Source organism: Miniopterus natalensis, chromosome 6 (assembly GCF_054644295.1).
Source record: "Miniopterus natalensis isolate mMinNat1 chromosome 6, mMinNat1.hap1, whole genome shotgun sequence".
NCBI lineage: Eukaryota > Metazoa > Chordata > Mammalia > Chiroptera > Miniopteridae > Miniopterus > Miniopterus natalensis.
In genome coordinates, this window is record NC_142086.1 from 89385201 (window position 1) to 89400950 (window position 15750).

At 56.3% G+C, this 15750-nt stretch overlaps 1 protein-coding gene across 3 annotated transcripts in view; it reads right to left on the reverse strand.

The window, feature by feature from the left end:
• RUNX1 (RUNX family transcription factor 1) overlaps positions 1–15750 on the reverse strand; it is a 187791-nt gene that overhangs the window by 27102 nt on the left and 144939 nt on the right. For all 3 annotated transcript variants that reach the window (XM_087818473.1, XM_087818471.1, XM_087818474.1), the window contains one exon: positions 8999–9190. In XM_087818473.1, the coding sequence (XP_087674599.1) occupies positions 8999–9190 (192 nt within the window). The remainder of the gene's footprint in view (positions 1–8998; positions 9191–15750) is intronic.

Consider the following 15750-nt stretch of genomic DNA (forward strand, 5'->3'; position numbering starts at 1 on the left):
GGGAGACCCGACTGCCCCGATGCACGAGCTGCTGACGCCCAGGGTAGTGCTGACTCCCCCCGACTCACGGGCCCTCCGATGTCCTCACACCCAGACCTCAGAGGTGGAGGGTTGCAGGGCACCCTCTTTACACTCCTGGAGGGACTGGGCTCGGCTGATGGGGGCCCAGGTCTTGTTAACCAGTAATTAGAGCTCATCACCGCGGCTCCAGGAGGCTCAGGTCAGTGCCGTCGGAAGAAGCCAGACGGTGTGCAGACATACGTACTGTATGCCCAGTCCCAGTGAGTGCTTAACGCTCAGTTCCGTGGCCTCCCACAGCTGTGTGGTCACAGGAGATGACAGGTCAGAGCCCCTATAGCCCCCCCCTTCTGTCCACACCTTCTCCAGGCAGGAAAGCAGGGACTCCATCTTTAGGAGTCACCTTTATCAAAGGGGTAGTTAACACCGCTATTGATTACAACTGAGGATGTTTTTCCAAATCCTGAAGCTGTATTTGGAAGGTCCTACCCCCTGAACATGACTCTAAGGTGGAGTGAGACACGAGGGGGCCCCGGAGCCCAAGCCTGGAGGGGATGACTGTCTCCTCTGCCCCACTTCTGCTCCTGCTCATCCGGGGACTTGGGGCCATGGCTCTGTTTTCTCTGGAAAATGCTTATTTCTTTTAAACATAAATGTCATACTCCATGCCACTTAGGAGGGCCTGGGCCGACTCCTTTCTTTTCTCCTGCCCATCCTGGGAGTGCACAGAGAAACACGAACTCCCCAGGGCTGGCCAGTGTTTGTCTTTGGGGTGAGTTCTATGCTTTTTAAAAATTATTCTGTTTTATTTACTGTGGTTGGTAACTGGATCTCTGGTATCAGAACATATAATGTTCTGCCAAAAAGAGATTATGGGATAAAAGCGTATGGAAAGGCCTGGGTTTGCCAGGGACGAGTCTATTACAGGTGTTTTGCAATCACATCTTTAATCTCAACAATTGGGCTATTCTACCACGTGGAAGGCAATTGTGCAGAGACGAGAAAGCTCCTGCTGGGCAAAGGCTCTGAGGCTGAAATGTGAAAATATGACACAAATAGACACTGGGCACCCCCACCTCTGTACGTCTCCCCCGAAAGTCGGGCTGTGAGCTCTGAGGCCAGAGCGGAGTGAGACAGAGCTAGTCCCAGCTCCTCGGCACCCTCTGAACCCTGGGCGCTGACTGGGAAGAGCCTGAAACAGCCTCGTTACGGCGGGGCCCGCGCTCGGCTCCCACGTCAGGAAACACGGCGCAAGTGAGTGAAACCGACTCCGTGGGGAGAACCGCCGCCCGCAAGAAAGCAGGGGCATCTTCTAACCGGAGCCCTTCCCGCTGGCTGTCAACGTGTTTCGCTTGTTCCTCTCCTGGTACATGCTTTGGGTAAACCTGGTTCTCCCTCATGGCTGCAGCCTAATTTTCTGTTTGAACATCCAAATGTGAAAGGCTGTCTTCAGCGATTTGTAAGTTGGGGACTAGGAGATATGCAAAGTGAATCCCCAGCCTTTGGGAATGGGTGTCTGGTCCACAATGCGTTGCAATAAAGCCACTAAAAAATGGGGGGCAGGGCAGTGTGCTCAAAGCAACAGTGATATGCTTAGTTCCAGGAGGCCACATTCTTGAGTCCCTCCCAGGCCTGGCTGTGGTCCACGTGCCCTGTTCTGTCCCTAGGCTTCCTACCATCCACGACGCCATGAGCTCCTGGGGGCCAGGGCAGGCGGCACCCAGGCCTCCTGTCTCCTGCTCCGCTTTGCTCCCACGACACTCGCCTTTCTCTACCACTGTTGGGCCCTGCGGGTCCGTCTGCATAGGTGCTCTAGAAAATATTAAGAAAAACCTGATCTCATCGAGAAAAAAGTCATATATCCTCCTGGCTGGGAAATAAAGGGACCGTGATGCTGAGTTCCAGCCAGTGACGGGCCGACATGACAGGGCCCGATACACGAGGGAGGTTCCAGGCCTGAGACTCCAAGCACACACCTGCTTCCCCTGACATCTGCTCGGGAGACGGACCGGGAAAGCCAGGTCTGCCCTCGCCTGATGTCCCCCAGCTTTTCTGTGTTGGTGGACTGAGTAGAATGGTGGCCCCCAAAGATCCGTTTCTGTGTGACTCATGGAACTGCGAGTGTGACCTTATTTGGAAAAAGAAGTCTTTTCAGATGTAACTAAGCAAAGGATGCGATGAGATCATACGGGGTTGTCTGGGTGGGGCCATAAAGCAATGACAAGTGTCCTTGCAAGAGGCAAAAGAGGAGATGACACAGAGAAGAGGCCTTGTGGAGATGGAGGCACAGATTAGAGCGATGTGATCACAGCCTGGGAATGCCTGGAGCCACCGAAGGTAGGAAGAGGCAGGAAGGCTCCTTCCCTGGGGCCTTCAGAAGGGCATGGCCCTGCTGACACCTTGATTTTAGACTTGTGACCTCCAGGACCAGGACTGTGAGAGAATACAGGCCTGTTTCCTTAAGCCACCCTGTTTGCGGTCATTTGTTACGCCGGCCACAGGAAGGGACTACGCTCGGTACTGGTGATGGCGACCGCGGGCTGGCTATACCGCTCACGCTTCACGTTTCCCAGCGGTCCTGGGGTCTCCAAATACAATTCCTCCCACTTGGTAGGTAGGAAAACTGAGGCTTTAAGAGGTTAACTCAGTTGTCAAAATTCATCTCCCTGTAGGTGGCGGTGGCCAGCTCTGGACCGAGACCGCCTGACTGTGGAGCCCTCTGCGTGAGCCCCCTGCTCGGCGTGGAGCCCTCCGCGTGAGCCCCCTGCTCGGCGTGGAGCCCTCTGCGTGAGCCCCCTGCTCGGCATGGAGCCCTCCGCGTGAGCCCCCTGCTCTGCCACCTCTCTCGGCGGTCACACTGTCAGCATCACCCTCCTGCTGTTCCAAGGACAGCTCTGTCTGAGCAAAACACGCGTGTGTGTGTCCGTCTGTCTGCACGGCCCTGGCCTATAGATGACAGGAATAAGGGAGAAATTCAGAACATAACTCCACAGATGGAATATTTTACCACGAAGGACATGCCCCAGAGTGAATCCTTCTTTCTTTCAATTAGAAAAGACGCCCCCGAGGCGTCAGCAAAACGCTCCAGAGAATGTGGTCTGGTCGCCCTGGACCACATCAGAAGGTGCGGCCCCCAGACCTGTGCCTTGCGGCCACCGGAGCGCCGAGCCTGGCCCGTGGCGGCTCCTTCGAAGGGCCGTTCGTGAGGGACTGAGCTGCGGGCGCCTGGAAACGCATCAGGGCACCCGAGCAGGCTGTGCAGAGGCCCGTGTGGGGCACGGATGCCCGGAGGGCCGCGGACCCCGAGCGTGGGAGTGAGTGGAAACCGAGGGCCACAGACGCTGCAGCCCCTCAGCATCAGGCGGCAGAGGCCACGGGCAGACGGGAGGCAAAGACCTGGGGGCTTCTGTACAGGAGAAAACCAAGGCCTAGCTGTCTCCCAGCCCCTTGCCCTCTGCTGAGCGTCTACGTAATTCATTAACAAGAGCTTGTCAAATGTTCCTTAACCTCACCGTTTATGCTGCACCAGCCAAGACACAGAGCCCGGTGACCACGTCCTCAGTTCTGCCCTGAGAGCTTCTGTTCCATCAGCTGTGCCGTCTCCGCCTGCGGGGCCGGGGGCGGGCCCAGCTGCGGCACCCACCAGCTGGCCTGCACCCCACTCCACAGCCCTTCCCCTGCCTCCCCTCCCTCCCTCCACCTGTTTATTCACTTTAATTCAGGGAACACACCTGGCTCAGGCTTGTTTTGAGTCTGATGTTGACCTTGAAAGGCCCTTGACCTCCGCGACACCTAGGTAAGCGTTATTTTTTAAATCCTTCACTTTTCCTGTTTACAGTACGTCTTATAGGTGGGTGTCTAGCCCTCTGAAGACTTCGCGTCGCGAAGCCATCAAACGGCATCTACGGGTCTGTGTATGAGAAGTCCCGGTGTTGGTTACAGCCTTGCCTCCCAGGCAACCAGAAGCCCCACCCCCAGTTTGTTTCTGAACTTTTAGAATTGCCAGGAGAGAGACAAAGACCGAGAGAGAGAGACCGAGACCGAGACAGAGACCGAGACAGAGAGACAGAGACCGAGACAGAGAGACAGAACTGAGACAGAGAGACAGAGACCGAGACAGAGAGACAGAGACTGAGACAGAGAGACAGAGACTGAGACAGAGACCGAGACAGAGAGACAGAACTGAGACAGAGAGAGAGACAGAGACCGAGAGAGAGAGACAGAGACTGAGACAGAGAGACAGAGACTGAGACAGAGACCGAGACAGAGAGACAGAACTGAGACAGAGAGACAGAGACTGAGACAGAGAGACAGAGACTGAGACAGAGAGACAGAGACCGAGACAGAGAGACAGAACTGAGACAGAGAGACAGAGACCGAGACAGAGAGACAGAGACCGAGACAGAGAGACAGAGACCGAGACAGAGAGACAGAGACTGAGACAGAGAGACAGAGACTGAGACAGAGACCGAGACAGAGAGACAGAACTGAGACAGAGAGACAGAGACCGAGACAGAGAGACAGAGACTGAGACAGAGAGAGAGACAGAGACCGAGAGAGAGAGACCGAGACAGAGACTGAGACAGAGACCGAGACAGAGAGACAGAACTGAGACAGAGAGAGAGAGACAGAGACAGAGACCGAGACAGAGATACCGAGACAGAGAGACAGAGACCGAGACAGAGAGAGAGAGACAGAGACCGAGACAGAGAGAGAGAGACAGAGACCGAGACAGAGAGAGACAGAGACAGAGAGAGACAGAGACAGAGACAGAGAGAGAGAATGAGACCGGGACAGAGAGAGAGAGACAGAGACCGAGACAGAGAGAGACAGAGACAGAGAAAGAGACTGAGACAGAGAGAGAGAGACAGAGATAGAGAGAGAGACAGAGACTGAGACAGAGAGAGAGAGAAGAGGTAGGAGCAAGGCTGCCACTCGGTCTGATCTTTTACCCCCGAGGCTGGAACGGGGTCTCCTCTCCTCCCCCGGGAAAGTGTGAAGCTCTACTCCCCTGTCCCCAGCGTCAGAAACCCTGTGTAGCTGAGAAGCAAAGTCGATTCCACATCTCAGAGCTCCACGGAGAATGCCGTCTGTCCACAGTAACTTTACTTTGGGGGAAAGTCGCTACCCCGACAAAAACCACTTGGGATACTAAGTGAGGAAATGGCTCGAAAGGCAGGGTCCCGGCCACATGGGACCCTCAAGCGGGCGCCACACCCCTCACGGCCGAGCAGGTGCTGCGGGTTGGACGTGAGGAGGGCTCTGGTCCTGACGGGCCCGTGGCGAGGCCCCGACACGTGGGGAGGCCGGGCTGTGGCCCCGACACGGAGCACACACTGCCTGGGGCCTCTCCCTTCCCTCTCACCTTCCCTTCTCTCCTGCTTTGAGTTTTCTCCCATCTTTGAAAACCAATGTTCATGCCCCCAAAGGAGAAGACTTGCTAAGGTGCCTGCCACAGAGCCTGGCCCTACAGTCACTGTTAGCATCACGCACATCTGGTGAGAACAGAACACATTCAATACAGGACCGAGAAATGGCTGAGCAGCCCGGCCCCTCGCCCATCGCCCGCCGGCCACGGGGGTTCTTCCCGACAGGGGCCAGCCCTGCGTCTCATTGATCCCTGATCCTGGAGTGGGAGCCCAGGGGGGCCCGCCAGCCGGCAGGACCGGCTTGTGGCCGGAAGGTCTGGGAGCAGGTCTGAGTGCTGCTTCCCATCCCAGAGAGGCTGGGCAATTGCTCACCTCAGGTCCAGATTCCCCGCCTATGAGCCACGCCACCGCTCCTGGCGAGGGTGGGATGCTGCGCGGAAGGCCCTGCCCCGTGCAGATGCCTCGCGACGGGCCCAGTCAAAGAGTTAACCCTCACGCCGGACGCTTCGGGCAACGCACACGAGGGCCGGACGGCTGGCCTCTTGGTTTCCCTGGTTCCGACAGTTCTCTGCCCCTGCAGGTCCGTCTCCGCTTCCCAGAAAGGAGGGGGCTACGCAGCCCTCACGCGGCTCCCCGTGACCGGCACATCAGGAGTCGCGCTCTTGGTCACTTGCCCCGGCTGCCGGAAGGCATCTGCGAGGGGGTAGGGTGACGGACTGGCGCCTTATCTTCCCAGGATCTGCCCCATTTCGTCTTAGAAAAAGACACAGGTCCTTTCCCTTCCCACGCTGCCGGGACTCTGAAGCTCGGCCGAGACGCTCACGGTACCACCTGGGCCTGCACAAGCGCGGGCCCTGAGAACGGCCCCCGGCCAGGGCTGAGCCCGGTGGACCCGAAGCCGAAATTAACCTCAGCCCCGAAATTAACCTCAGCCCCTCCACGGCCCCAACCGCAACTCACGGCGGCTCAGCAGCATGGCGACCCGCCCCCTCCGCCCGCACCCTGCTTTGGGTGACCTGAGGCGTCTATTTTAAGAGATTCTCAGGCACATCGCACTCCATACGTCAAAGCGTCACTTTACATCTGCAATTCCCCGATGACAGAGTCAAAGGGACAAGCATGTTCCTCCTGGTGAAGTCCCGGCAAGACGGGTCCTCAGCCTCTCTGTCGCCCCGGGATCTCTCTGCGCCCCCGTGCTGACGTGCCCGCGTGCTGAGAACACGCACACGTGTGCGGTCATGGCAACTGCTGCGGGGCTGCTCCCACCACCCGGGAGGTTTCGCTGACCGGGGCTGTGGCCAGGTCGGGAGAGCCGCAAACCAAGCGGATTTGATGTCAAGCGTCTTGTCGTCTTAAACGTATTGTAGAAGCTCGAGAGCGAGGCCGGCAAAGGGCCACTCTCTCACCTGTTGAGGACAAAGCCAAGGTTCTGGCCCGAAGAGACTCTATTTTCCCTGTTAACTTTCTAATTCAGGGGAAAAAACCCCAAGGGCCTACTCAAACCATGGTGAAGGTAAAAAGGCATTTTCTTATAGAAAAAACAAAACAGAACAAGGGAAAACAGTCTTTTGTGACAATACCTTGGACGCTTATTTTTTAAAAGTTGTTCTTATAATTTTACAGGGGATGGGCTGGACATCAAATCCTATGTGGGAAGGAGCATGAGCCACGCAGCTAACACCCCGCAGAGCAGCAGCTACGCCCCCGGGGACGCGGAAAGTGACTTATTAGCGCTGAGATGTTGTTGAAGTAAAAAGTTTTAAAAGGAGCAAAAGGGGTGATGCTCCGTGGTAAGTCCCTCCCTCTGCTGAGCTTATAGGGTCCCCAAGAGCCGAGGGACACCCGCCACCAGGGCCTCCGCCAGGAGCTGCTGACGGGGAGGGAGGGCGTTCACCCGCCTCTCCCCCGCTTTTCCTTCTGGTCACCGGGCATCTCTGATGAGGAGGGAAATCAGACAGGAGTCACTCCCCAAACCCTGAGAAACAAAGCTGACTTCACGGTGACAGTTTCAACTTGCCCCCACGTGGCTGAATTTTCCATCCCCTTTAAAAAATGCCTTAATATTCCCGGTTGCAATTTCAGCAGAGAAAGACGAGCCCGCTGACCAGCCGCGTGGCGCAAATGGTCAGTGACGCCGCGGGCGGAGCAAGCAGGCCACGAGGGAGTCCTGAGGATGACACGATTTCATCCAAATGGCCCTAAATGCAGGATCGCCGGCTCTCCCCGAGAATTTTGTTCTATTTCACCCGAGCCCATCTCTCTCACCCCTAACGTGCCCTCGGGCCTAACTGACCACACACACTCCCATTGTGGAATTTAACAAGATCAAGATGCACGTTTTGAATCGGTACTTGCGATTATGAAGCACCAAGAAGCCAAGGGTGTCGGGGGGTCGCTTCCGACGTACACCCGAGACTGCAGAAGAGAGGGAGCCCCCACAGTCAGGCTTTTGCTTTCTGTGTGTACACAAAAGGGCTGCTGGACAGACAGAAAGACCACTCAACAGCTGGGACCACAGGATCTCCCAGGAAGTTTCTCTGGGAATTTTACATTCAAATGAAAGAACCTTCCCAACCTTCCCCAGAAACGTAAGTGTGAGAGGAAATGGCACGGCCCCAGGCTCTGTGCGCGAGGGGGCCCATGCTTCTGAGAGCCCAGGTGCGCTAACCCCAAAAGAGCACCCTCACCCCGAAAACGCTGCAGAACTCAGGACACTCCCACATCCCACAACACAACCGACACAGAGGAGATGCCCGGGGCAGCGGACTCTGCTGTCCCAGGAGGACTGGCTGCCTGTCCCTTGCCGGCCACCGGCCACCGGCCCCCGCCCCCCACGCAGTGTTTATCTTTCCCTTTGAGGTGAACAGGCCTGCTAGGCTGGGACGCTGGGACGGGGCTGGGACGCTGGGACGGGGCTCTCTGGGACCATATCGCAGGCAGAGGGGCCTGCTTGGCTCAGAGAAGCCGCCGTGTTTCGGAAACGTGAAATGGTATCACAGAGCAAACACCCCCTGACGTCAGCAGGTGAGCTCTGGGCATTATCTAATCGGGCACAGTGGGTTTTATGCAATGGTTATATTTTACAGTGGGGTTGCAGTTGCCAGCCTGCCCCGCGGGGGTGCAAGTAACCTGCCCGCTTTGTGGGTTGCAAATTTATTTACTGCAAATAACACCTCTGCTGCGATGGTACCCCAACTGTCCTCCTAGTTTTTTATATTTTCAAAAGAACAGACATTAGATACAAACCCCCAAATGCACCGGATGCAATAAGAGCTTGAGACAGCCTGACCTGCACCAGGCGTGGGGGGGGTGTGTCTGTCTGTCTGTCTTCCACACTAGTGGGTAGGTAAGGAAGTAGCACAGCTCTTCAAGCTGTTATCTACGTCTCTCTCCACAGTCTCGCCATGTCCTACACAGCAGCACCTCTCAATCTGGGGGTCCTGTTACCATGCAGCCTGAACTCGGGAGGCCTGGGCAGTCCGGGACCGCGCGTCCAACCAGCTCCCGGCCGAGGGCACGCGGACCCCGGTCAAGCACAGAGGAGAAGCCAGGGTTGGTGGGGGGGGTTCTGCCCGAGGGCGAGGGGGCAGCGGGCTCGCCCAGGTACTTACCCTGCATCTGACTCTGAGGCTGCGGGTTAAAGGCAGTGGAGTGGTTCAAGGAGGCCCGAGGGTTGGGTGTGGGGGCCGGGTGATGTGGGCTGACCCTCATGGCCGTGCGCCGCAGCTGCTCCAGCTCACTGAGCCGCTCGGAAAAAGACAAGCCCCCGGGCTTGGTCTGATCGTCTAGTTTCTGACGATGTCCTATTGTGGGGGGGGGAGGGAGGGAGGCAAGAGATCAGAACACGTATCGTGGATTTTCTAAAATTTGGGGATTTCCTGTCCTTCCCCTCCCCTCATCCCCATCGTGGGCTCGCTGGACATTTGCACACTGGGCTGGCTCCCAGTGGGAATTTGGGGGACGGTGTCCCCACAGCAGACTGGGGCCCCTTTTGTCACACGGGCCACTGGGTGCTCCCCCAGCCTGGGCTCTGTGCCCACCCGAATCCTCTGCCCCCGTCTCCACAGGGCAGAAGGAAGGGGCGCTCAGAGCTGGGTGGTGGAGGTGATGGCAGGCGGGGGAAGGCGCATTAACCGCTGGCTCCTGGCCACAGGCTGTGGGCTAAGCTAAGGCAGCCAGGAGCAGTGCCCTCCCAGGGGCATGAGATCAGCAGCTCCTCACTGCAAATCAACCCCTGGCAGGTCCCACAGGGCAGCAAAGGGGGCCTGGAGCTCAGTGGGCACGCCCCTTCCAACAGGAAATGGGGTGTGGCTGCGAACCCACCGCCTGGGGAGGCCGGGCTTCCTGGTAAATGCACAGCCTCACAGCCCCGGCCCCTCGGGCTCTCCCTTTCCTCGCAAGCTTTTCATGAGACTTCTTCCTTCCCTGAAGCTGGCTACCCGGGCGCAGCTCCTGAGAGCGACCTGCCTGGAAGGTGCGGCCTGGGCCTCCGCCAGTCCAGTGTTCCCAGCAGGCGGGCCCCTGGAGCCCAGAGGGTGCCTCCCGCAGACCCGAGGAGCCTCCTCGGGGGGCTCAGGAGCCTGAGGTGGGAAGGGGCCCCTCAGGGTCTGTATGGACAGGGCACCCTTGCCTTGGACCTTGTCAAAATCACTGTCACCTGGACGCAGATGCCACTCACACAGGACAGGCTGGGAGGGTTGGACCTCTGGTCTCCTCCTAGATCCCTCATCACAATATATTTAAAGTGGAGACCAGGCCTGTCAAGTGGACCCACTGCTCTGATGTACCGACAGCCCAGGAGCCCTCTTGGGGGGTCCTTCTCCACCCCTGTGGTTCGAACAGAGTCACTGACCCATTTCACAACCCCCCCTGGTTTTCCAGTGGTCTCAAAAGAAGACTGAAGAAGTAGCCTGCTTTCGGCCACAACCAAGGCCCTGTTCACATGCCTGATCCTCGGTCAGAAAGAGGGTCCCTTGAGCCCACTCCCCGCAGCCCGGGCTGGGAGGGGCGGTGGGGGAAGGAGACATTAGCCTGGCTCCCAATCGCCACGACTACAGAATTAAATTTTAATGCTTGTATAATGGCTCCGAATGTCCGTGGCCGGCCGTTTCCCCCAGCTGCCAGGCCCCTTGGCACGGCTAACGCGTCTCAAATTCCAGGGCAGAGAAAGGAGCCACTATAGTGCGGTGACTTTATCACGAACAAGACCTGCTTGGCTCCGAGAGGAGGAAACCTACTTAAGCATAATATTTGTGCAGCTCAAATGTAACGCTCCCTCTTTTCATGTGTCACCGAGGCAAATCTGGACTCTGATTCAGCCCCGCAGCCCATGACGCCCGGCCCGAACACAAACAGCCTGAGTCACGCAGGCCGGCTCACGTGGGAGAGGCCTCTCACCAGCTGAGTATTTTAAGCTCTGGCCTTGTGGGCGAAAGGCCGTGGGGCCAGGTCCCGGAACAACCCCTGTCATCTCTTGCCCTCAGAGGTCCAAAAATGTCTTTTTCTAGAACATTCTGCTTTAGTCCATCACATGGAGTAATTCAGTGTCTCTGGGTGGAGTTTTCCTCAACTCCTCCCTCCTTGTATCTTGGTAACACGTTTCTGGCTTCTTGGTGATCACACTGGAAAATCTGAAGTTTTCTTACAGAAAAGCCCACAAATCCAACTCAAAAGCCACTCACGACACAATAATCTAGCGCAGTAACGGCCTGCCCTGACCGCAGCCTGGTGCTGGAGTCAAGGAGGAAAGAAGGCAGGTGAGAGGGCTCTGGGGGTCCTGCCTCAGAAAGCGCCGGCCGGTGAAGCAACGGGACGGAGGTCTCCAGCGGGTTCTGGGCCCCATGCTAAACACTATGTGCCGGGAGGGCCCCGCGACACTGCCGAAGGCCGTGGCAGGGTCAGTGAGGGGCCCAGGGAGAGTGCGGGGACCATTCTGAATACACGGCATTCAGCGTTTTAAAGGAAAACCACCCATTGTGTCTGCCTCAGCCACCAAAGTTGGGGACCACGTGCCACCAAGAAACCAAACACAAATACGTCACCTCAGGTAAGTCTCTACTGTGGCCAGGCACGATGTGAGACTATTTTTTTTTTTATTAGTCCCCTCTCATTGCCCTATACTCAGAAAAACAAAGTTTTAACACGTGAGCAATTTCTGCATCGGCTGGCAGGCTGCCCAAATTGCATCATACAGAGATTCAGCGATGACGGTCCCTTTAGCGGGGACACTGGGTGGACCCCTCAGGGTGGACGGTCCTTCACTCGCTGCTCTTTCTGGCCCTGGGAGCCTCGGGCTGGCTCTAATAATGGGAAAAGTGTCAGGAGTTTGTTCTACACCTGCCCCCGTGTCATCCGGGAGCAAGAGCCTCAGTGTCTTTGCTGGACGGCTGGAGTCCCTCCTTGCAAAGGTGCAGGAGAGCTGGGAGGCCCTGGCGCGGGGAGTGAAGAGCGTCGTCGCAGGGAAGGCGCATCCTTCACAAGCCAGACGGAAGGGACACCGGATTCTCCTTTTCCTAAGCCACCGGGTTTCATGGGCCAAAGAGCCCTGTTCTGTGTGAAACACGGAAGCTTCCCGTATAGACCCGCAGGCGGGGAAAATGAGTCCTCTCTGTCTCCAGGTTCCTGGATCTGGGGGTAATTAAAATGCCAATTTGCCCCTTGAATTTTAAATGCAGAGGATGGAGGGTGTCCGCTGTCAAATTCATTTTTCTTCTTTCTTACTGAGTACGGGGCTTCAGGGGGCGATAGGGGACTCAACCCGGATCCAAGATCTGGTGGAATTACGATGTGGCCCCAAACCGCGAGCACGAGGCCGGCGGCCTGGCTTCCTGAGCACGCTGGGGTCCGTCGTGAATGTTTACATGGTTGTCCTCAGCGTAGAGGCTACCTCAGGATTTCATACTGACTCTCAGTGACTCTTAGGCAGAGTTCAAAAGGAGACACTAAATTATGTCTATTGCCGTTGTCAGATTTTTTTTAAAAAAGTACTTGATTAGAATTTTATTATATATGCAGTCATAAAAAAACCAACAAAAACAAAAAAATTCATCCCATCCACTAAATTTTACTTTGTCATTCCAAAGGCAGGTGCCCTGTGGTTTGGGGACTGGCTGTCCGCGTGGCACCTCTAAACGCTGTGACGTTTGTGAGGGGCACAGGGAGTGGCTCTTGGCCCTCAGCTGTGGGAACTGGACCGAGCAGGGCCCACAGCTCATCGCGACTGGGCTGCCTCCTCCAGGAGGCCCCTGACGATCTGCGGAAGGAGGTGTATGATCTTCCACCAAAGAAAGCAGGTGAGGCTAAGCTGTCACCTTTTCTTAGAAAATTGTGGCTAGTGAGAGTGACTGGCTGGCAGTCAACATGCTGGCCCATGTTTCTGATGTGGGTTTTTACTAGTTTTCTTGGTAGATTCTCAGTGGAAAAATTAGGAAGGTGGATATTGTTTCAGCATTGTCATGGTGAAAAACCATGCAAAATGGCAATACCAAAAAATATCTGTCTGTAGGTATGTGTATGTACATCTATCTCTCTGACACACATACACACACACACATTCAAGAGGATATATACAGATTTCAAAAGATGTTTGCCAATCAATCCGATACTAAGGACATGGATCTGATGTAAAAACCGGGATTTTTCTCTCCTTAATTTGCCAGTGCTTCGTGGCTGCGGAAAAGAGATTTACGTGTCGGAGGGACCGGCTGACTTTTCCTCGAATGACACTCTACTCACCAGGTTCTGGGGTCACTAAAGTCATTAGGACTTTAAAGCAACGATATGAATGCGGCCCGTCTTGAAAGCACCTCGCAGGTGGTAAAACAACCCTTCCTAACTGCAGACCTGACCATCCGCCAGCTGAGTTAATGTTGGCAATGCTGTCCCATATTGCACACTGTATGTTACACATACAATATATAACGTGATAGGAAATAGGTAATGTGTATGTCAATGTATTATAGACGAGAAAACACACTATACATAAGTGTTTACATATCACCCAATGTTATATAAACATAAGTAGCTTAACCCCCCCAATCTCTCTCCGTATCATTAAGCTAAGAGCACAGCATGAGGCTGGAGTCCTTCGGGACTGCGGAAGGGCCAGAGAAGTCGGCCTTGTGTTTTAACTGATGTGTGGGAAGCGAAGTTCAGAGAAGTCACGTCACTGACCCAATGCCACCCAGCCACTAAGAGGAAGAAGACCCTCAACCTCTCCCCGCCTCATGCTCGACGCAGGTAGAGATAGCAGGCTCTGCGAACCCCGGGGGAACAGTGTGCCTCGCAGTCACGGGACACCGGGGCCTCGACGATGGGCGCTCACCGCCCTCGCCGTCCAGCCTGCTTCCCCCTCCTGCTTGGAGAAGAGCTGAGCCCACTGCTGAGCAGCGGGGAGCTGTGTCCCACGCACCCGAGCGGTGGGGCCGAGAATTTAGATCTCTGCTCAGTTCCTGGAGCGGCTGCTGCTGGCCCAGGAACACCCTGGGGCACGGGAGCGAGGGGGCCGCTCCTCCCTCCAGCGCCTGTGCCTCCAACATGCTTCTGATTTGCCCCGGGATGGAAATGAAAGCACCAAACATATCAGCGCTGTATTTAGACTAAGTGTCCATGGGCACAGAGTGCTGACCGTGTTTTGGTGATAACTGTTGGGCTTTCTCTTAATTTTCTAATTCTCCGATGCACGCAGAGCCCCTGAGAACGGCAAGGGTCTGCCCTGCAGATTGGTGGGTGGCGACTGTCTCTCTCCCACCATCACTGTGATGAGTCAGGGAGTCACTGTCACGATAATCAGGCCGATCTGTAAGGTGAACCCAGAATTCTCAAGGGGGAAGTCAGTCCCGCCCTGCTGTCTAAGGAAGGACCCCGGGGAACTGCAGGAAAGGCAGAGGTTAAGGCCTCTGAGCCCCCACCAGGACGGTGTCTCCCCCGGGGGGCACACCGTGGCACCGGGAAACAGGACTGCCTGTCTGGGTGCTGAGAACTCTCCATCCTAAACCTGCTTTTCCACCATCTCCTGTGGACAAGAGCAAGTCCCTTCATCTCCAGCCTCCTTATCGGGAAGCCTGGAATTAAAGGACTTAAGGCGGATTACTCCGAGGGGCTCTGAAAGCATTCATGGCAATTACATCGGCAGCGATTAGCTGCTCAGCTGGTTCTGGCTGGACGACTCGGAGCACTGGCTTCTCAGGCAGCTTCACATGACATGAGGACTCTCAGAGTTTCCTTTCTTTCTGTTTTTTTCCCAAGTGGATTCCCGGCCTTTGGGAGCCAGTGCGCAGCCCATCGGCCTGGTCCCACCAGGGCGTTCGCTCCGGGATTCCACCCGCCTGCCCCCTGCTGGTGGTACCTGCTGGAGGCCGGCAGCTCCCCCGGCACAGCCGAGCACCCACTGTCCCCCCGCCTCCCGCTGCTTCCTCCGTGGCCTTCAGGCGGTTGTTAGTGACCTTGGCCATCCGCTCTCATGGAGCCTTTCCTCCCTCCCCACAAGCCTTCACTGGGCCTTCCTGCTGCTTGACCGACTGGGACAGCCGCTCCCTCTGGGCCCCTTGACCACTGTCTCCCGGAGGCTGCTCCCGACAGAGGGGCCGTGCGACTCACCTGGAAGCCTGCTGGGGGCTGCCAGGGGCTGCGGCTGGGGAGAAAACCACGCCACCAGCCCTAATCCAGGGGCTCGGGGTTCTGCTTCTCTCACGGGTGAGAAAATATTGGTATTTGTATACCTCCTCCCATCAGGGGCAAGAGGACTGCAAGCAGGAGACTACCGTTCACCACCCTGCCGGTGCAACTTCAGTTCTCTCGCAGGTGGCGACAGGTGACCGTGTGACCGCCGAGTCGGCCTGCACGCGGGGCTTCCCTAGCCTGGGTCTTGCCAAATCCCGGTCCAGCAGTGGCCCCTCACGTGGCATAAGGTTCATGTTTCGGAGGTCAGGCTGGCAAACGTTTTGCTGAGCCTGTTTTCTAAGGTGAATCCCCTACTTGAAATTAGAAGGCAGAGAGCGTGACCCCCCCCCGCTCCAGCCGCACTGGCTGCCTCGCTGCTGCTATGGGCTTGTCTCAGGGCCTTCACAGCACTTGCTGTTTGCCCAGAACAGTCTTTCCCCAGATACCTGTGGACTGGATGGATCCCTCCTATCCTTCAAGTCTCTGCTTAGATTTCACCTTGTCCTTGAGGACTTCTATTTTAAGTTGTACACTGTCCCCTGCCTGGCCAATCCCTTTAGCTTTGGTTTCTGCAGAGCACTAACGTTACTTCTGGCCTATCTGTGCCCAGTGGACTGTAAGCTCCCATGAGCATGGGATTCTGTGTACTTTTTTCACAGCTGTGTCCCTGGCACCTATAAGAGCACCTGGCACACAGTAGGCT